Genomic DNA, 23,488 nt, shown 5'->3' on the forward strand with positions numbered 1-23,488 from the left:
TTCAGAAAACAGTTATTATTGTGTCTAAGGAGAGAATGCCATGGCTTTAGAAAATAAACATGTATGAAAATATTGATGTGATTAAAGTTATGGACGGCGAGACCATATCTAAGTTAAAGAACAATTGGAAGAGACACAAAAGGGCATTCTCTATCATCAAAGGCGTCCATCAAGAATGGACATTGTCCTTGTTGAATTAGTTGCTAAGCAATTCACTAGGTGCATTCAGGGAAAAGTCTTACACAGTATTACTTGATGCGAATATAAAAGAAATAACTTCAAAAGTAAAAATATGGAAAAGCTAGGCTAGAGGATGTAGAAGTAGTGGATTAGAGTGTTGGTAAGAAGCTGTAGACTACTTATATTGAGAATAAAATGAGATAACCAATAAGTGCACAATTAGAAGAAGAGATAGAGTTATAACAAATATAGGAACACAGTAGTAGGCCTAAACAACCTTGGATGCAAGCACATAGGAAGGATATGGAAGTGGTTAACTTAACTATGGAGACAACCTAGCGAACCCCAACATTTTGGAATCAGGACTTTACTACTGATGTTACCTAAGTTAATATCATTAGTCTATTCATTTGATTCTACCTTAACTTATGCTATGTGATTCCAATAAACTAGTTATAGCCTTGTTTACCTCTGTTCTTTCACCCGATGTCATCTTATGTTCATAAAGTGTTATCATATGCTTAGCCTTTAGATTAATCCCACTAACTACTTCTCATAGCTAATTAATATCTTTCAAAAACTTTACTGTTCCTAAACTTCTTTCCACTAATAATAAGAAGTTCTTAAAGTATATCTCGTTGACTTCGTCATTCCATCACTTTCTTTAGAACACAACTTTTCCTATAGATTCTTCAAGTGTCTGATTTGCTACTTGCATATCCCTTTCCATTACTTTTCTGTTACAATTAGGCACTACTTTCACAGAATTTTACTTCTTTTCTGGATTCCAACTTCTTCCTTTTCTAATTTCTATGCGCAGGTCTGATATTCTTACCACCCCGTTCTTGGCCTCTTATTCATTTCAGTATGCTTCAAGTTTCAAATGCAAATATCTAGAACCACAAAGAAAACACATAATATGTTACCATATTCACTAATATGTTGCCATATTCACAGTCATGCCATCGTGATAACTTCTTTCAGATTTAAAATTTAACCTTTCCATCTTTTGAATGGCATCTTTATCAGTTTGCCAAACCTCCATGGCTACTTAAAAACATTGCTGAAAAAATATTGAATTAGACCTGTCGTTACTTAAAAAATCAAAGCCAGTACACTCCAAGTCTCAAGGATACTTTGATTCTCTGAGTTTGTGAGAAGTCCCCCCAAGCGTGAGTATCTTCCCCCATTTTATTCGTTACCATTTTGAGCTGCTCATAAAACATAATCCATAATCAACTAAGGATCAAAAAGCTCACTGTCAGCACTCAGCAGTATTCAGACAATCTTATACATGTACGTCACTGATCTATAATGACTAGCACCTCACATTGTAAGCAAGAGTATCAAATTGTTTGCCTATTACATCTCCTAGGAATTCAAGTGTTCTTCCATCTTAAATGCAGTACCTCCCTACTCCCATTAGAATAGTAGCTATTCAGACCTCAGTTCTCAACGTTCTCTGCATCCTGTTCTTCTTTTAGAGCAAGAGATCTCTGCTTCCTTAAGAGTGGTAGCTCTATACTTCCTTTCAAGTAATATCTCTTTGCTTCCTTTAGAGTAGTAGCATTATTCGGGCTTTTTCAGCGTCTTCCTTCACTAGATCCTTTATTATTATGGGGGAATGTTACTGAATCAGTAGGCACAGCCACAGATGTAATTACATCCGTCAATGGTTTGGTTTTGTGTAATGAAGAACCAATTAGCTTCCTATGAGCTTGAATTGGAGATATGTTAAGCTATGCACACTAATTCTGCTTATCTATTTATCTGTCTACAGAGGATACCTCAGACACTTTCACATATTTGGTCAATTAAAATCCAAAAGTGCCTAAACAAACTATGTAAGCGCATTCATATAAGCCAAGAGGGAATTTTAGTACCTCCAATAGTTTGCAATGTGAGCAAAATGCATAGATGCTCATATGAACCAAAGAAACAAAAGAAATCTCTTGCTTAACAGTTAACACCAATAGAATCTTAGTGATGCAAATGATAAGTTGTTTAACAATAAAGTACATTGCTTAACAAACCATCCCAAGGACACCATAATCTCAGATAACTGTTCTAGAATTCAGGTTAGTATCAAAGCAAGTTATGAATAGGCTAATAGCACGGAACCAGCCAGAAAAAGTGAAATTACAATTGAACGCTCAGATAATGAACAAGAAGCTAAGTTCAAAAGTAAATCTATAAAAACTTTCTATGTTAAAATTGACATAATAAATTACTCCTGACATTAAAAGTACATTTAAGAATTTCTTATGATAAATGAAGGAAAATCTTCAATAACTAAATGTTGAAACTATGCTTCTGACCCCTCACTTAACTAGATGGGCCACTACATGAGATGAAAATTAAACACAGCAAACAACAAGGTTAGAGTTCTTTACTTAGGAAGAACCAATAAAATCCTATGTCAAAATTGACCCCCTCAGGCCCAGATCTATATTCCCCAAAGAACAGTTAGATGAATGGGCTACTGTAGCTTCTGAGAATCTCAGACAAAATGCTCAGTGGGGTATTCCTGCTCATATCCATTGTAATCATAATATAGCCTCTCTCCGGGAGATATATCACGACAAGTAACCAGTAAAACACGACATTCACCATCTACATTATACCTGACACATTTTAGGTTCTGCTTCTTCCTACCCTCCCTGCAATAAAAGGGGAGGTTCCAAGCATAACTAAGTTTCAGTTTTCGGTTAACCAATATTTAGCAACATAAAAACTTTCCAAATAGAAAATTTCAGAAAAGTTAAAATTAAATTTTATAGCCTACTGACAGACAAAGCAGAAAATATTAAGGAATGATGCAACTGAATAGGGGGAAACTTGGATAGAGTTATTGGTGATAAATGAATTAAAAATGCAATCAATCTTATAGATAACAGAGATCAAATGTGTGCTTACGGAGAATGGTTGTTAATTCCATTGATGAAGCGTGCGATGTTCCCACGTTTATCTGGACATATCAGTAGATTATTTGATGGGTTTTCTGTAAGCAGAAGGGTCATCATGCTGTCACAATCATCGTGTTCCCGATTTCTTAAGTAATCAACATCACCAGTGTACTCAGTGATGAAAGTCATGTCTTTTATGTCTCCATCAGCCTGTACGGTATAACTGCACTAACCAAATTAGTATTTAATTTTCATCCATCTATACTTCTATCAACAGTTAGTCTATGTAAATTACCCTTCAAGCGAATCAAAAACGACTATGAGAGGGGGGCATTCTCCTCTTTTGTACATGATTCTGCAAAGATCTAATGTTTCTTTATCTTCTCTTGCAAGGACCTAAAGATAGTGGATATAAAATTATGTTGCACCGAATATGGAGAACAAAGAGGCACATAAAACTTGGGAAAATTTTTAACCTGCATTCCTCCCTTCTCTAAAATTGCTTGGTTAGCAGATTTAGGAGCCATTCCCGGCATATAAGTTAAATCATTGCTGAACTTCATATTCAGCGCTGTCAATGCTGTCGCAAGAGTACCCATCTGTTCAAGTCTTCGACGTGGGTCTCTAGTTGGAATGTATGGCAATATTCTTCTCCTCCTCTTGTACATAGCTAAAGGCATAGAACGCCTCCTACGCTTCTTACAATCTAAATGACAGAATAAAATGTTCACATTAGCTAAAGGATGCAAGAGAAAGAAGGTTATGCAGTGCAGTAGCAAATAGGGGGAAATGTAACATCATTTCTAATTTGAAAGAACATAAAGATATTTTCAAATCATAGAACAGCCAACCCCGTCCCACCCCCCACACCCACCCAAAAAAGAAAAAAAGACACCCCCTCTTAAAAGCAAGAGCAGATAATAAATGTAAGGGTGACAATGTTTGCAAATAAGTTTCAATATTAGCACAATTATTTATTGTTATCACTCATGCCCAAATACATGCACCCACACACACACACACAAACACACACACCATGAAAGAGTTTAAACAGTATCATGATGTTCTGTTATCAGTCTCGTAAGACCATAAAAATGTTGACTACGTCACATTTTCCCCTGGATATGATCACGTACAAGGATTGCCACATACACAAACACACATAAAATGATATTTGCCTTTATTTCTCCAACAACCACAGTTGCCTACATGACAAAGCATGGAAGAAACATAGAATTTATATAACAACGAGAATTACCTAATATGTTGTTTCATTAAAGGAAACTAATACATTTGGTAGCTTCTGGAAATAAAGGTGATGATTGTGCTCAATCCAGGTCGACATCATGAACATCGACTACCAATCTAGTCTTCATGATTGGATATTTAATTTATACCAAATGTATTAATTATGTATAGGATCACATATATCAGGATCATTGTTGTTATCATCATCAAGATTACTTTAGAGGTGCCATGGAAGAACCATTAAAATTCTAGATATTCAAAGAAATAAAGATATAAGACAATTATCACAATAAATGTGAAAGGATTAAACTAAAATCAACTTGATGAATGCCCACTGGCAAAGAATAGAGAATATCAATACCATAGTTGAGAATATTCTTACTAGAGATAGTTCTAAATCTAAAGTTTCTGATCTTGCACACTCGCTAGCTCCCTCTCTTCATTGTAGTAATTGCCTTTCCATCTAGTAAAGTTTGTTGTCCTGATCAAATTTGCAGTACATGACTTCAGGAGATGCTTGCATAGATAAAAATCATTCACGACTCTAACAAGAGAAAGTTCACAAATAAAGTTGGCTGCATTGATGGGTTTCCTAAATACTTTGCTCAAAGAGATATGCTCAGTCACTCTTGTTGCTCAAAAAAGAAACAACCCCTTTGCTCAAAAAAATACGCTAAATCACTCTCAGTACTACACAATGGTTTGATATGCATTATAAACAGCATACCACATTGATGAATTCCTTAAATACTTTGCCCTTTTTGCTCTTTAGCCTTTTCTTCTTTATCAAAACTATGGGATATTCATGCTTCAAACTAGTAGTATCGGTTATCTTCCTTTTCCTGCCTTGCATATATTTTGCTACCGCTTTCTCACTATCTGAAAAGAGATCTCAACATTTACTTAGAATAATCATCACCAAATCATGTAAGCTTTTAACCACATTGGCATATAGATGGCGTTTATTATCATAACTCCATTTATAGAAGGCTCAATTACAGATTGTATGAAAGTTCCTGTATATTCCTTCTAAGATTTATAGAGAAGGGCAGAACATAGAACATAGCATGCCAGTTAGCATGTAAGAGAATCTACCATATTTTAGTTATGTAATTTATGACGCTAATTTATTAGATAGAAATGGAGCAATAACAACAAATAACTCAGCTAAAATTTCTATTTCCATCATTTGATGTATGACTCATGGAAATGAAAATGGTAAATGGAGCTTCAGACTGTATGAAAAGTTGCAAATGGCACAACTAGAATTGGACGCTATGTCGGAACGTTAACACTTAGGAGAATGATAATTGTACTACAAACCCTAAAGTACTATTGTACTAAAGAAACAGATGTGTAGGGTCCTTGCGGACACAAAATTTGCTAGGAATTTTCAACAAAGGACCAAAGAAACAGATGTGTAGGGTCCTTGTGGTACAGAAGTAGTTTGGGGTCTCTAGTATAATTATCATTGTCCTAACACTTGTTTCTAAAAACTCTTCCAAAATCTATAAAAACTGTATCATGTCAGCAATCATGCTGCAAGAAACAAATCAAACAGTCAATTTGAAAGGTGTTTCCGCAACAAATGTTACAATGTAAGAAATGTTGCATTTTCTTTTCAGCAAAGCAATTAGCCCCTCAAGTTTACTGAACCAAGAAAAAGTTCAATATCAAGAAAGCAACCAGAAGAAGAGGCAATGATGATAAATGAGTACAAAACTATAAAGAGGTTCCCACAATTTTTCTGCCATGATATAGACCTAAGAGTAGAACCAAAAGAAGTCGCTAACTTCTAGTGCTGCTTATGGGTTTTCCTTATTTGCCATCAACACATAGAGGGATAAGTAACATTACGTACGTTTGCATGCAAGAAGGCATGCAAACAGTTACTATTATTACAGTTTTCTTGGAATAATCAGCATTGCTTGTCAACTCCATTAACTACATTTCTGTTGGATACTTGACCTAATGTTCCAATACTGCAACTTGTTACATTCGTTCAAGCTTTGGAAGCGAAGACGAATTTAACCTGACCGTGCAAAATCCTATCATCTCTCAATTCTCATTAATCTGTTCATATTTGCCCGATTCCTCAAGCTACCATCTCCATCCTTAAAAACGTAATCTGATGCACGTTTCATCACACCATTTTATCTTAGCTTATTTCTCGATATATGTAATGAATCAAAAAGTCCTTTTGCAAAAGCAGAGGCGAGCTGTTGAAAAGCTTCAATAAACAAACAAATATTGTTTTTACTGAAATTATTTAGTTTTTGCAGCATGCGTAATATTGAGACCCCTATTAAAATGAACACAAACCACTGGGAAGGATAGCAACTCATTGAGATAATGATACAGCTTCGTAGTTCATATACAAAAGAAGAGTGTAAAAATAAGGGAAGATCTAATGACCATATAGAATTCTACGCAAAATAAGAACTCGAAGAATAAGAACTTACAAGATTAATTTTAACAATTCCGCTGAATTAGTTTGCTACCGATATATGCATTATTTTTTCCAAATGATTAAGAAGAATATATTTTTGGATTAAAAAAAGTCATCTTTTTTCACACAATTAGCATACATTTTGAAGAAAAAATAAGTAACATGCAGATCAATAATCATATTCATCCAAACACCGTGCATGTCAATAATTAGTCTTTTTGAGAATATTGACAAATCAATCAAGTGCAGATCAATGATCCTATTCATTCAAAATAACATAATGTCAAAACCTATCCATCTCGACAATATCATCATCAAATCAATCAAACAACAAACCTTTGAAGCCATATTGTCAACTTTTTATTAGTAAAATAAAATGAAACTAAAAAAGAAATCACCTTGGGAGGAGGACACCCATTTCCCCTCCGCCATCTCACTGATCTCACCGCTACATTTCTGAATCCGAAAAAAGTCCAAAATCTTCTTCTGCATTAACGGAAACCCTAAACCCCGCCCAAACGGAGACCAAAACTTAACAAAATCAATAAATGAAGATAAAATACCAAGAAAAATCAAACTTTCCATTCAATTTACTTTTCTTCGGTTTCTCCTCATTGCAGCTAGGGCAGAGCCAGGGACCAGACGGAACCCTAACGACGATAGGACGGAGGCAGGACATGTGAAACCCCAGATCGCACCGATCGCAGAGGAGCAGCTCGCCGTCTCGATCGCCGGAGCGGCACTGCTGGCACCTGACGTCACTGTAGTATTCCTCGGTGATGTCATCCACCGGCTTTCGTCTCCTCGCATTATCCTCCCTCAGATCGAGCGGATACTTTCCGGACGCTTTGGTTCGGCGCCCTCCCGTCCGCATTCCTCGACGGCAGACAGCGCCTCCGCCGTTAGATTCCGGGCTCGACGGCGCATAGCGATCTGCGTGGCACGACAGCAATTGTTGAACAATCTCGAGGGATTTTGTGTAATTTGGCTTTTCAGGGGTTGGGGCAATGAGGGATAGAGGTTGGGCTCGCGGGAACTCCCTCGATGAGGGAGGAGGAAGGGGCGGCGTCACGACTACAGACTGACGTGGCCGGGAGACTTGGACGTGGTTGCTACCGTACGCGGTTTGGTTGGAATTTGGAAGGACGATGCTACCCTTCGACCGAAGGAGCTGGCCCGTTCAGTTTTGGGGGTAGTTTTGGTATTTGAGAGATGGGAGGGAAACGGGAAAGGCGTGAGCTAACGGAAGTATCGGGTAACGTACAAACGTCTCTTTTGTGTTCCCTTTTTCTTTTAATTTCTTTATTTGTTTATTTTCACCTTTTTTTTAAAGATTTTTCCAGTTATTAGGAAAGGAATCTTTAGCGTACTTTAAGGTTCTACGAACAAAGTTATTAGAGCACCTCCAATTCTACTCTCCAAATTGGAATATTTCTAGAATATTCTAATTTGGAGAGGGGAAATAGGAGATTTGTTCCAACCCATATTCTCTAAAAAAAATATTTTTTTATCAAAAAAAGTCATCTAAATTAATAATGTTGTATATAATTTACATTAATAATTTTATTTTTAATAATTTATTTAGAAAAAATAATAACATTAGAAATGTGTCGACGAGAGCTTTAAAATGAACCAAGTATTAATAATGCAATATAACATATTAAAAAATAAAATCTGAAATAATAGTGACAAAACATACATCGATAGAACAAGGAAGCAAACATAAATCTCTAATACAACATACCATAGGTCGCAAACATAAACCTCAAACATAAAATATGATAACAGACAATTAAAATTTCGGCAGGTCATTATCGTTATAACTATCGGATCCATCCCGATCTCTCAATGAACCCCCATATTCATTTCTTCCTACAGAACCAGCTTCTCCCGCAAATTTAGAAAATCCTCCTTGACCTCCAAAGGGAAATCCTTGTTCGTTTTCTCCTCCTACAGCTACGCTAAGAAGCTCAGAAAATCCGCTTGCCTCTCTGGAGGAATATCCATAATCAAATGATGGAGCTCTATATTCCTTTCTATTAATTTCTTATTTTTTTGTTGATAGTAAGTATGTTCACTTTGATCGACGATCTTACTTAAAACGATCAACATAATTTGTCTATCCTCGCTTTCATGCTGAAGAGCTAATTGTTGATCACATTGTTCTACTTCTCTAGATCGCAATTCTAATTTTATTTTTTCATTTTTAAGTTTCGTTATCATCCATCGCTCCATTTTCCCCTACTCATTTCACGTTTAGCATGTTTTTTTATATTATCAGGATCTAACAATGATATTAATGTACTGCAATCTTCAAATTTGGAGGTCAAGTAGGATTTTCTATATAAATTAGAATATAAGATAGTTTGCATAAAATAACTTAGCCGATGGGATATACCCATCGGCTAAGATAATTTTAGGAGTTAAGCAAATTCAAGTGATTGATTGGAACAAAAAATTTACTTTACATATGGTTTATATATAAATTAGAATATAAGATAGTTTATATAAAATAACTTTAAAAATAATAAGGTTGTTTCCTTAGAGAGAGAGAGAAAAAAAAAGAAGAAGTCCTCATATAATTCAACCACTAATCTTTCTATATGAACAACACGATGGAGCTTCTAGTTACCTAGTAGTTAAACTTAACAATCAACCGCCTGTAGATTGAAGCCCGCAAATCAAAGCCCAAAATCCAACTCGCACAAGCCATAGGCCCACAGGCTTTAGCTCCTTGGCCACGCCCCTTGGCCCATTGGCCCACAGGCTTTAGCGAAAATATGAACGCACGAATTTTTTATGATAACGAAATGATTTTTTCGTTCAGATGGATTGCAGGGTATGGACTCGAGGATATATCAGAACTTTTGCCCTTCTCCTCGAAAAAAAACTCAAGGACGTGACTATGAGAATCTATCAGGGCTTAAAGCCAAGAATAAGGGGATGTTTGTTTGCATAAGGGGAAAGGGAAAAGTCTGTCAAAAGCATCAGTTTTGACAGATTTTCTTGCAAAAACGTTTCTTTTAGAGGCGTCTTGCAAAAACGTCTCTTTTAGATGTGTTTTTATAAGAAAGCCTGTCAAAACTAACACTTTTAGGAGGCTTTCAACCCATTTCCTCATCTAAAAGAGGCAACCAAACACGTCCTAAGAAATTTCCATAAGATACCACTAGAATATATATACATATAAAATAACGGACAAACAGTATCACATCCCGTACATATAAAAATAATGTAAGAGGCTAGGACAAGTATATAAGCGCGTAAGTTTCTTAGTTTAACTGTTACGAATTTAACATAACTGATAACTTCCAACGATACACACGGGGTTGACCGCGTCTTCCACAGGATAACTACAGCGATCTCGTTTGCAATGCATAAAATTGGTTAAAGATCAGTTCGTACGAAGTACTCAAAGTAAACGATCCCATGAAAAGATATACAAATAATGCACAAGGGAGGGATTGTAACATAAATAATGTTAGAGGCACACCACAACCCCAATCACACTCACCCCTCTCATTGCTACAGTAAACCGGGTGTTGGATTTAATCTAATAAATCTATTTGTGGGCACATATGATTAATCAATGTGTATTGCTATCTTTCAGGATAACCCACTAAAGTGATCAATTAAGTTGGGTTAATGGGTATTAAATATAATCATGGGGTTATATGTGCAGATACCAGGTTGTAATTGTGATTTATTGAGGGGCTAAATTACAAAAGTACAACATCTATAAATAAGGGGTTATGGTCCCTAATCTAGGGTTACTACATTCTCTAATTCTCTTCACCCCCATCTAAGAGAGAAATTCGGCTAAAGAGAAAACCCTAAGGTTAGAATATCCAAAACCCAAAATCAAGATCAAGCAATGGATTCAGGTATAAGCTTCCGCTCTTTTAGATTTTTGTTAATCTCTTTGAATTAATCATGGCTATATGGTTTTAGATCTCAAGTTTTATGATGTAGATCTATCAAGTGGTATCAGAGCCACCTTGATTAATTCTTAGGGATTTAAGTTTTATTGGGTTTTTGATCTTAAATCTCTGGTTAAAGATTCAATTTTTGGGTTCGAATGAACAGTAATGTTCGGTGAACAGTAACGAAAAAAATTTTTCGGGTGAAAAGTAAAGTTTTTTCGGATGAACAGTAACTGAAAAATCGCCGGTGAACAGTAACTTTTTAAAATTTTTTGGATTTTTCTTTGATTTTTTCTTTAATTTTTTCCAATTCTGGATCTGTTTTGAAAATAAAAATCAAAGATTTTTGGGTTTGATGGCGGCGGTTTCAGTTTGAAACCCTAAGGGTTCATGGCGAAAATTGAGGAGGTGGTTACCTCAAACGAACCTCGCGTTCGTTCAATTTTAACCGAGCTTCGCGCTCAACGAACCTCGCGTTCGTTCTAAGGTGAACCTCGCGTTCAACTCAGGTGAGCGTCAAGCTCAATTTTAACGAACCAGTCGAACCTCGCGTTCGTACTTCAGTCGAAACTCGCGTTCGTACTTAAGTTGAACATTGCGTTCATTTTTTTTAACGAACCTCGCGTTCGTTCCCAAGTTGAACCTCGCGTTCTTTTATCAAACGAACCTCGCGTTCGTTCATTTTCAGACGAACCTCGCGTTCGTGCTTAAGTGAGTCTCGTACTCAATACAGTCGAACCTCGCGTTCGAAGTTAAGGGAACTTCGTGTTCATTATGGTTAAGCCTCGGCTTTTCATGGGTCCACTTTGGTATACTTAATTTATTCAATTAAGTTATGGGCCCTAATTAAGCTGTGAGACCCCAATTAAGTTTTGGAAATTCAGTTGATTTTAAAAAAAAATTTTAAATCTAATTCGGTTCTTAATCAATTATTTAATTCAAATATTATGACACTAAGGTATTAAGGTTGTCTCTCACTCCAATTGATTAATTGAAACAAGAAGTTGCCAAAGTAACCTCTCTTGTGTAGGTTGTTCATAAGGAATGTGAGATGTTTGTGTGTATGCTTTTATAAATATTTAATCGGCCCAAAGGAAGGTTAATATTTATTTAGACTGTATACACATCTGCGATGATAAGCGTGTGACAATTATAAGGTTTACATGTGAATAATGAATCGATCCAAAGATAGTTTCATTATTTGACATGAGTTATTGTCAATGTTTGATCATTGCAACAAGGTATCACTTACAAGTTAATATTACTGTTCAAAGACTTGATATTAATGTTGTGCCCGATATCTTGGATGGGGACTGTCATTATTTGAATGATATTGATTATGGTTGATGTGAGCATTTTTGTTTTATTTCAGCTAATGCATCTGCTGCAACAATTTCTGCTAACATCAACTCAATTCCCATGCTAAATGGGACAAACTTCAAGGTTTGGAAAGAGAACATATTAATTGTTCTTGGCTGCATGGATCTTGACTATGCATTAAGAACTGAACAACCCCAACCTCTCAATGCGGATAGCACTCCTGATGCAAAGAAGGAGCATGAGAAGTGGGAGCGTTCAAATCGTATGAGTCTCATGATCATTAAGCGCGGCGTTCCGGAAGCCTTCAGGGGCATAGAATCCGAAGGGATTACTAAGGCTAAAGATTTCCTTGCCGAAATTGAGAAGCGTTTTGCGAAAAACGATAAGGTAGAAACAAGCACGCTTTTAGCTCGCTTGATTTCAATGAAGTATAAGGGCAAAGGAAATATCAGGGAGTACATTATGGAAATGTCTCATATTGCTTCAAAGCTTAAGGCACTTAAACTCGATCTTTGTGACGAGTTATTAGTGCATCTGGTTTTGTTGTCTCTTCCTGCACAGTTTAACCAATTTAAGGTCAGTTATAACTGTCAAAAGGAGAAATGGACTCTAAATGAGCTCATTTCATACTGTGTGCAAGAAGAAGACAGGTTGAAGCAAGATAAGACAGAAAGTGCTCATTTGGCCTATGCCTCTAAGGATAAGGGCAAGAAAAGGAAGAATGATAAGGAAGCTGCTAAGGGTCCAGTTGAGAAGAAACAACATAAGGATAATCAGGGTTGTTTCTTCTGTAAGAAGCCTGGACATGTAAAGAAGGACTGTACAAAATATCACGCCTGGCGTGATAATAAGGGTACGTTCCTTGCTTTGGTCTGTTCTGAGGTTAATTTAGCTTCAGTACCTAGAAACACTTGGTGGTTAGACTCTGGTGCTACTACTCACATAAGTGTTTCTATGCAGGGTTGCCTGAGCTACCGAAAGCCAAGTGATGTTGAAAGACACATCTTTGTGGGCGACGGACAATCGGTAGATGTGGAAGCAATTGGGCACTTTAGGTTGTTGTTAGGAACTGGTTATTATTTGGATTTAAAAGATACTTTTGTAGTACCGTCTTTTAGACGGAATTTGGTTTCTGTTTCTGTATTGGACAAATCAGGTTATTCTTGTTCATTTGGAAACAGTCAATTCAGTTTATCTTTTAATTCAAATGTTGTGGGAACCGGTTACTTGAGTATTTATGACAACCTATATTTGCTTGATACAATTGCTTCTTACAATGAATCCTTGCATGTGGAATCACGTGGTACTAAGCGTAAATTAAATAAGGAAAATTCGGCGACATTATGGCATAAGCGCTTAGGTCATATCTCAAAAGGTAGAGTTGAGCGTCTTGTGTCTGATGGCATTTTGGATTCCCTTGATTTTTCGGACTTCGACGTATGTGTTGAATGTATCAAGGGAAAACAGACCAAAGTGAAGAGATTAGGTGCCAACAGATCTTCGGATGTCTTAGAATTGATACATACGGATATTTGTGGGCCATTCCCTACGGAATCCTGGAATGGTCAACAATATTTTATATCATTCATAGACGATTACTCACGTTATGGGCACCTATATCTTATTCATGAAAAATCTGAGTCTCTGGACATGTTCAAAGCCTATAAAGCTGAAGTTGAGAATCAACTCAACAGAAGAATTAAAACCGTCAGATCTGATCGTGGTGGTGAGTACTACGGTAGATATGATGGTTCAGGTGAACAACGTCCAGGACCATTTGCTAGATACCTAGAGGAATGCGGTATCGTCCCACAGTACACTATGCCGGGTTCACCTAGCATGAATGGTGTAGCTGAAAGACGAAACAGGACTCTTAAGGATATGGTAAGAAGTATGATTGCTCATTCTTCTTTACCAGAGTCACTCTGGGGAGAAGCACTTAAGACAGCAGCTTACATTCTGAATAGAGTACCAAGTAAAGCAGTTGCTAAAACACCTTATGAGCTTTGGACTGGTCGAAAGCCCAGTTTAAAGCATTTACATATTTGGGGATGTCCAGCTGAGGCAAGGCCTTATAGGCCAAATGAAAAGAAATTGGACTCCAAAACAGTTAGCAGCTACTTTATTGGGTACCCTGATCGCTCTAGGGGCTATAAGTTTTATGATCCCACTATAAGGAATATTTTTGAGACGGGAACAGCAACATTCTTTGAGGATGTTGAGTTTGGGGGGAGAAATAAGGTTAGAGACATTAGTTTTGAGGAGGAATTGGCTTCAGATCCAATCCATACAGTTACTTTTGACAATATTCAGGTTCCTATACCTGTTGTTGCTCAAGAAGTAAATCCGGAACCTCAAGATGATAATGTTGAACAACTCCCTGTTCCAGAAGAACAAACTCAACAACCTCAAGAACCAGTGCCATTAAGGAGATCCACGAGAGAAAGGAGAAATGCTATTCCGGATGATTATATTGTATTTCTCCAAGAACATGAGGAAAGTAGTGGAATGTTAGAAGATGATCCAATCAACTTCTCTCAGGCCATGAAAAGTTCTAACTCTCAACAGTGGATTGATGCCATGAATGAAGAGTATAAGTCTATGCAAGACAATAAGGTTTGGGAACTTGTCCCATTGCCAGAAGGTGCAAAACCAATTGGTTGTAAATGGATTTTTAAAACCAAGCGGGATGCAAACGGTAATGTGGAGAGGTATAAGGCGCGTCTTGTGGCTAAAGGCTATACTCAAAAGGAAGGCATTGATTATACAGAGACTTTCTCTCCGGTTTCATCGAAAGACTCTTTCAGAATAATCATGGCACTTGTTGCTCATTATGATCTTGAGTTACATCAGATGGATGTTAAGACTGCATTTCTCAATGGAGACATTGATGAGATGATTTATATGGTGCAACCAGAAAACTTTGTGTCAGGAGACCCAAAGAATATGGTTTGCAAATTAAGGAAATCCATCTATGGACTCAAGCAAGCTCCTCGTCAATGGTATCATAAGTTTCAACAAATAGTTATCTCGTTCGGTTTTGAGATGAACATTGTTGATGACTGTGTATATCACAAGTTCAGTGGGAGTAAGTATATTTTTCTGGTTCTGTATGTGGATGACATCTTGCTTGCCACTAATGATATAGGCATGTTGCACGAAACCAAGAGATTTCTATCAAAGAATTTTGAGATGAAAGATCTTGGGGACGCCTCTTTTATATTAGGGATCCAGATACATCGAGATCGCTCTCGGGGTATTCTTGGATTATCACAAAAGAGCTATATCGATAAGGTACTTAAAAGGTTTGGCATGCAAGATTGCAGACCAGGTGACACCCCTGTTGCTAAAGGAGACAAGTTTAGTCTCAATCAGTGCCCTAAAGGTAACCTTGAAATTCAGGAAATGCAGAAGATTCCTTATGCTTCGGCTGTAGGAAGTCTAATGTATGCTCAGGTATGTACGCGTCCGGATATTGCGTACATTGTTGGGATGTTAGGCAGATACTTAAGCAACCCTGGTATGGATCATTGGATAGCAGTCAAAAGGGTTATGAGGTATCTTCAGAAAACAAAAGATTACATGCTCACATACAGAAAATCAGAGAAATTAGAGGTCATTGGGTATTCGGACTCTGATTTTGCTGGATGCCAAGATAGCAGGAAGTCTACATCAGGCTACATTTATATGTTAGCAGGAGGAGCTATATCATGGAAAAGTGTCAAACAAACACTAGTAGCTTCCTCCACTATGGCAGCAGAATTTGTAGCTTGCTATGAGGCATCCAATCAGGGAATATGGCTGCGAAATTTTGTCACGGGACTGCGCATTTTGGAAAATGTTGAAAGACCACTAAGGTTATATTGTGACAATAAATCTGCAGTAATGTATTCCAATAACAACAGGAGCTCAACTAAGTCAAAACATATTGACATTAAGTTCCTGGTTGTGAAAGAAAGGGTACAGAGTGGACAGATATCCATAGAGCACATTGGGACAAACTCCATGATAGCTGATCCTCTTACTAAGGGATTGCCACCTAAGGTCTTTCATGAGCATACTGCTCATATGGGTGTGGTATTATTTGAGGATATTATGTTTTAGTGGGAGTTTGTATTTGTGGTGCTTTATGTTTGTTTGTATTGTCTGATCAGAATAAAGTTTTCAGTTAAGACACTCTGTTACATTATGTTTGGTTTTGACCTCACTAAGGAGGACCAGTTGAAAATAGACATGTACTGATCACATTGCATGTAATTTTCATGCTGCACATCCATGATTGATCTATGTCGTTTGATTGTATTGGTATATGTGACCATTGATGGGTCGAGTCACGATAAATGTGACGAAGGCCGCTTTGATCCTATATTGATATAGTCAATGGACGAGATTGTTCGGAAATACCTTTTCAGTGATAGCAATTTTTGAGCTCATAAGGTTATACACAATTTAAGGAATCATATGGTGCCCAAGTGGGAGATTGTTGGATTTAATCTAATAAATCTATTTGTGGGCACATATGATTAATCAATGTGTATTGCTATCTTTCAGGATAACCCACTAAAGTGATCAATTAAGTTGGGTTAATTTGGTATTTAAATAAGTCATGGGGTTATATGTGCAGATACCAGGTTGTAATTGTGATTTATTGAGGGGCTAAATTACAAAAGTACAACATCTATAAATAAGGGGTTATGGTCCCTAATCTAGGGTTACTACATTCTCTAATTCTCTTCACCCCCATCTAAGAGAGAAATTCGGCTAAAGAGAAAACCCTAAGGTTAGAAGATCCAAAACCCAAAATCAAGATCAAGCAATGGATTCAGGTATAAGCTTCCGCTCTTTTAGATTTTTGTTAATCTCTTTGAATTAATCATGGCTATATGGTTTTAGATCTCAAGTTTTATGATGTAGATCTATCACCGGGCCCCACATGGGATTTTAAATTTTTTAAAATTCCATATGGGGGCCCGGTTTACTGTAGCAATAAGAGGGGAGAGTATGGTTGGGGTTATGGTGGATGGTATGCCCCTAACACCACTCTTATAACATTTGATGTAAGGGAAATTTGTCAGGCCCTGTGTGTTTCCCCCATTAATCTACCTTCTCCTGCGAAAAACCTCTTTTTATGTTGATAACTCAGCAAAGAAAGAAAATATGTTTTTTTTATCCCTAAACAACTCTTACGCTCAACCTCTCATCTACCTTTTATTTTCTCATGAACCAATCAAAAAATGCTTCCTTCTTCTCCTCCTCCTCAACCGTTATCTCATTCACCATCACTTTTTCTCATTGCATTCTCTTTATGCTTCTTGTCATTATTTCTCTTTTTTTTCGGCCCTGTAGGTTGTCTAAAAATTACTGCAGATGGATGATCCCTACCAAGCACTGATAATGAAAGTTATAATTTGACGATTTTCAGAACGTTACAATTTGGAGGCTTTCACGACAATCAACGAAAGTTACAATTCAATGGCCTTCACAACAACCGATGAAAATTTTGATTCGACGGCCTTCACAATCATCAACAGGAGTTACAACTGATGACTCTCACATTCCAAGGAGCAGTGATGAAGATCACAATCTTTGCAACGCTCTAACTAAAGAGACTACAAATCAATGGCTAAAATATACTCTCATCCAATATGTAAAGATATTTATACAACTTTATACATATTCACTTCACTTCCCTCATCTTTATTAGAGTTACCAAACAAGATAAAACAAAATTACTTCTGTTCATTTTTTTAACTACTTTTTTTTAATTACTTAACGACAGAAAGCAACCTAACATAGATTATGAGGCTGACACGTGCTAATTGGGCCCCACCGTCATCGTCCAATGAAATTCAAGCTTATTCATGTGGTGAGAGGTTCCCGGAACCAGACTAGACAATGACTAATCCAAGGACGCGAAGGGCCTTCTTTCCTCCTCTTTCCGTTTTCCCCCCCGTTATCTTATTATTGACTATTTGCCCCCACTTTTGCCGTCACATTTTTATATTTGGTATCCACTGAATCACTAAGGTACTTTACATGTAAACCCCTCAAGCTATCACCTTTTAGTACTTATGTATAGAAATTTGCGTTCTCAAAATGCAGAGGGAAACAGTTTTCGACTTCCCTTGGAGAAAATTTTCAATAAAAACGTCCATAGTTTGAAAACAAACAAACAAACAAACTATATCCTCAATAAACGTCTCGTTTCATGACAATGAAAGCGCAATTCTGCTAGAGATCTAGTACAACTGAGATACATATATGTGGAAGTACATTAAAAATCGTTTAGTTTATTGTTAATTTTGCCAAATAGAGGACCTATGTGGTGTTATACTGTTATTAGGATAACGAATGGTCATGTAATTCAGACGACGGCCTTGACTTGAAAATTTCTCACAATCTCAAAAAGACATTAAAGGGTATAAAGAACACAACATTTGGGGGCTCAAATGCAAGAAGACCAAAGGAGCGTTGACTTCAAGGAATCCATCCTGCCCCTTTAAATATCATTTCCGCTCGATTGTCTACTCCTCTCCCTCTCTCTCTCTCAATGCTAACGCGCTCTACTTTCTTCCCCTCTTCCTTCTCCCTTAAAAACTTCCAAAAAAAACCCCTCTCCCCACGAAAAATTAATTCCAACCCCCAAGAAAAACTCCGTCGAACCCCGATGGACTCCTCCGCCCCGCTACTAACCGCCCTCCCCAGCCAGCTCCAAGGCCCCGCCCACCCCCTCAAGGTAAACAAAAACTGGCGCACAAAATTAGCAAAAAAACCCCACAATCCCCCAAAACCCTAACCAACCCCCTCAAAATCCCCAGCCCCCTCGAGCTCCCGTAAATCTACACCGTCTCCCCAAAGTCATCCACGACGAACCGCCGACTTCATGACCTCGTCGCAGCGCCTCACCGCCGCCAACTCCGGCGACCCCTCCGCGCCGCCGCCGCGCGCGCCGCCGACCCTTCAGTCCCTCACCTCCGCGCCTCCGCGCTCTCTCCCCCGCCGCCGCTTGCCGCATCGAGACGCAAAGAAACTCGCCAGGAACAGTTTCAGATCCCCGCCGACGCGCTCCAGGCGGCGGCGACATCGTTATGAGATCAGTAGGGTGGGATAGAAGCGGTGGGCCCTTTGATGCCCGAGCCAATACCGCGGGATCTTGTCGCCGATGCCGGCCTCGCTGCAGCCCATATCGTCGAGTTTCTTCTCGCCCATCGCGAATTTTGATCCGGGCACGCTCAGCTTCTTGAATGATTTAAGCCCAGGGCCTAATTTTGGGCCGGGTAGTAATTTTCTGTCGACCCCGACGATTATTTCGCCTGGGTCGTACTGGGATTTGTTCGGCGACTTACCTTAGCCGGCGTTGGAAAATTCGTCAATGCGCGTTTAATTCGGTGGGGCCCGGCCCTGCTGTATTTTTTTTGGCCGGCTTTGTTGTCACAGGTAACTTCACTTAGCCTCATAAATGTAGCTAACTTTAGGGCCTACGGAGAGAGAGAGAGAGAGAGAGAGATAATGTTGTAAGTATTTATTTATTTAATTTTGTTCAGATTTCATTTTCATTTTCATTTTTTTATTTTTTTTTGGGGGGCAAGGGCTTCTTGCAATTGGGGAGTTTTATAAGATTTGTACGAGTGAAACACTAAATTGGATTCAATTTAATTTTGGTGACTTTTAAGTTGGAAAGCGTAAATGCGTGTGTACATTTATTTATTTATTTATTTTCTTTGGTGTGTTGGTTTGAATAAGAGGGTAGGGGCAAATATTAAATTTATTTAGTTATTCATTTTTGATGTTGATGAATACAAAAGGAGGAAGGGGAGTAGTTGAGTTGTGGGCCGGGGGCTTACAATGCATTTTGTTGGTTACGCCTTATTAAATGTTCTTTGAATGTTGCCTTCTTTATTGTGGTTTTTTTATTTTTAAATAGTTAGCATGAATTTGGAACGCAAATGCATACGGATAAGGATACTGAATGTGAATCTGAATATCATTCTAAAGTTATACATAGGATAAGGATACTGATACGTATATGTGTAAAATGAGGGCGCTGGGCTAAGCGGACTAAGTCCATTTTGAAAAATAGGTTGTCAACCCATTGATTTGTAAGCCCTCTCCCCTACACCGATGTGACTAGCAGGGGCTCACGAGTTCTTATTGTAAAGGAATATATTATAGAAATCTATAATATTATGAATAGTATATTAGGAATGTGTGATTGGGAGATATTAGGGATATGATTTTATTTCATACCTATTTTGTAATATTCTCCTAACCTCTATTTAAGAGAAATTAGAGTTAGATCAGATGAATAATATATCTTCTTGACCTTTTTTTAATTTCTCTATATGATATCAGAGTCATCCTCTTGATCCTAGAGAGATCACTTTCTTCTTCGTCTACATCGAGCCGCCGAGGGGGCTTTTGCTGAAAACTTTGTGCTTCCTCTCGACGGCCTTAACATCGGATTCAACATTGACTCACTGTTCCATCACTCACAACCTCCGCTCACAGCAAAACCCTAGCCTAATTTCACTGCTTTGCAAAATAGTGCTCTTGACCCATGAGTACCATTTGTTGGCAGCGGTACTGTTCATCGATGACACTGTTCGTTCGCTTTGCAGTTCGTCATGGTTACTATTTATTGTAGATGTTGTCTATTGGTACTGTTCATCACGGTACTGTTTGGCGCGAGCTGTTGTTCATCTGGACCGCCGATCACCTACATACCCTAAATCCTCACCTTCGATGATTGATCTCACCTAGATCTCGACGATTCGATCTCGTCCTCGTTGTCGACCACTGCCTCCTTGTCAATCTTTGCTCGAGCCCAAACTCCACCATTTGTTTGACAAATCCTTAAAGAAGGGTTAATTGTTGTAAGATCCTTCAAGAAAGGATCATTTATTATTGGTTCATAGAAAGAATCATTTGTTATTGGATCCTTAAAAAACAGATCATTTGTTGTTGAATCCTTCAAAGAATGATTATTTGTTGCTGGATTTTAAAAATGATCATTTGTTGTTGGATCCTAAAAGGATTATTTGATTGGTAGAATCCTAGAGGGGATTAACGGAATTGAATACATCCAAGTGAAAGATAAGAAGATCAAGATTATTTTGAGGCATCATCACAGATTAGAATGTATACACTTTATTTGTAACAAGCTGAACATGTATGATATACATGCTTCAGCTTGAAGGGGAGTGTTGAGGAATACATTATAGAAGTCAATAATATTAGGAATAATATATTAGGAATCGTAATAATATATTAGGAATATATGATTGAGAGATATTAGGAATATGTTTAGATATAATTTTATTTTATACCTATTTTAATATATCTTAGGAATATTAGGAATAATATATTAGAGATATTAGATAGAGATTAGAGTTAGATGAATAATTTATCTTCTTGGCTTTTTTTAATTTCTCTACACTTACCTATCAGTAGTCCATCCTTATCTATTGGTAGTCCATTTTCTTAAACGGATTGTTAGCATGTTCTCGTTTTTGCCGTGTAAGATATATACATCTCGTGACTAGATTGAGAATACTTTTTAGCATTAAATAGTGGAGAACTGAAACTAATTTTCATAATCAAGAGATCTGAGTCTTAATTTTACAAAGCATGATGAACACATTGGTGAATTATGATTGAATTCTTTTTTTATTTTGCCAACTCTTTTTGCTAATCAAAGGAAGAATTTGATTAGCAAGGGGATAAATACAAATTGGAGGCAAGAAAAAGCTGACTGATCTCATAAGAACATGGAAGACAACAAAAGTTGAGCTGAGCAATAATACTAAAGTAACTTCTCATAAGTTGAGCAGGAATCATTCACGGAACAGATCACTACCAATAATTGTGAAAATATTTATTGCATCAAAAAAGGAATTGTCCTCACTCTTGAATTTTAAACAGGAAAGAACAAACAGTTCCTCCTGATGCAAAAGCAATCCATTGATTACAATCAGTCTAATTATGATTTGCCAACAGCAAGAATCCTACAAAACCATCTCTCAAATCCAGGAGCTCCAAAATCTCACCTACCTAGTACTACAAAATTCATATACAGTTACTATCACCAAATTGCAGTCATTTACCATTTGCAAATTCATGACCAATAACATTCCCTTCAGATCTTTGCTGCTGATTTCTAGGCCCAATTATAGTACCGACCCTTTCACCAACAATGGCTTTCGCAATATTTCCAGGCTTGTTCAGGTTGAATACAACAACTGCATCATTGAAATAGTTAACAATAACTCTTAAAGCATATATATATATATATATATATATATATATATATATACTTTCGAAAATACTATATTTCATTACGCTATACCAGGAATATTGTTTTCTTGGCATAATGTGATGGCAGTCAGGTCCATAACTGACAGATCCCTTGTCGTCACATCTTGATAGCACAAATTGTCGAGAAGCTGAGCATTTGGGTTGCGTTTTGGGTCCTCATCATACACACCATCGACATTTGTTGCTTTCAGCACAACTTCTGCATTAACTGTAATATGCATAAAAATTTGTGTTAGGTTACATATAGCATATAACTGTACCAAGCGTGCTTTATGATACAGTATTGTCTCAGCAAGGAAACTATGTTTCATTACATAGAACATACAGTTTATAACAACAATTTTAAGTCTAATCCAAACAAAATTGATAAGCAACCAAGTCCCATGCACCAAGATCGTGTGAATTTGAGTTCTCTCAAGTCAAACTACAAAGATCATAGATTTGTGGTCTCAAGTCAAACTACAAAGTTTAGGGGTAGAGGAAAAGGATAAAGCGACAGCAAAGTGAAAATATTTCATAAACCATTCTCACACAAGAGCTCAAGAAACAAAAGCTCTTCACAGAGAAAAGTTAATGTTTGAAGATGGATGATATATGTGGCCAACAATGACAATGCCAATAAGTTAAAGACTACAGAGGAGTTTGAAAGAAAGTTGGTAAAAGCATTTGGTTGTGACAAAAAAAGTAATCAAGTTTGAAGCAAAACCGTTTCAGTTTTGGCTAATGCTTTTTACTAAAGGGGGTTGTACAGCATTTTTTGGCTTAATTGCAGATAGATCCTCTGAGTGAACTTCTTTTTACTTATTTACTCCCAAAGAAAGTCTACCTTTTCTTTTTCGTGGTTGTTTGGTTTGGGGTGTGTGGGTGTGTGTGGGGGGGGGGGGGGGGGGGGGGTAGACCTCATGAGGGCAAAAGGCAAAAAAAAAGCACTCGGGAGATCTATCCAAAATTACTCAACACTACAGGAAGTGTGTCTGCAGTTACCCTATTTTGTTTAAGAATTGACTTACTTTCTGCGCAACGAAGAGCTGCAGCAGTATCTGTTGTAAAGAATGGATTGCCAGTTCCAGCAGCAAATATGACCACTCTTCCTTTCTCCAAATGCCTCACTGCCCTTCTTCTTATGTAAGGCTCCGCTACTTCTGACA

At 37.5% G+C, this 23,488-nt stretch overlaps 2 protein-coding genes and 1 long non-coding RNA gene across 3 annotated transcripts in view; 1 reads left to right on the forward strand and 2 right to left on the reverse strand.

Moving 5' to 3' along the window:
• Positions 2,374–7,657, reverse strand: LOC109824136 (probable Histone-lysine N-methyltransferase ATXR5). The gene is made up of 6 exons (XM_020390664.1): positions 7,378–7,657; positions 7,182–7,286; positions 3,563–3,792; positions 3,382–3,482; positions 3,097–3,309; positions 2,374–2,840 (listed from the first exon to the last, which is right to left on the reverse strand). The coding sequence occupies exons 1-6, from the start codon at positions 7,655–7,657 to the stop codon at positions 2,681–2,683; spliced, it is 1,089 nt and encodes a 362-aa protein (XP_020246253.1). The 3' UTR covers positions 2,374–2,680.
• On the forward strand, positions 19,137–20,992 carry LOC109824405. Its single transcript, XR_002242627.1, has 2 exons — positions 19,137–19,463; positions 20,379–20,992. It is a non-coding gene; the product is annotated as an uncharacterized LOC109824405 (long non-coding RNA).
• LOC109824404 (uridylate kinase-like) overlaps positions 21,880–23,488 on the reverse strand; it is a 7,788-nt gene continuing 6,179 nt past the window's right edge. Inside the window, 3 exon segments of the mRNA XM_020390994.1 lie at positions 21,880–22,264; positions 22,372–22,548; positions 23,351–23,488. The exon segment at positions 23,351–23,488 is cut by the window's right edge and continues 12 nt beyond it. Of these exon segments, the coding sequence (XP_020246583.1) occupies positions 22,122–22,264; positions 22,372–22,548; positions 23,351–23,488 (458 nt within the window). The 3' untranslated portion in view covers positions 21,880–22,121.

This window comes from Asparagus officinalis, chromosome 9 (assembly GCF_001876935.1).
Source record: "Asparagus officinalis chromosome 9, Aspof.V1, whole genome shotgun sequence".
NCBI classification, from domain to species: Eukaryota; Viridiplantae; Streptophyta; class Magnoliopsida; order Asparagales; family Asparagaceae; genus Asparagus; species Asparagus officinalis.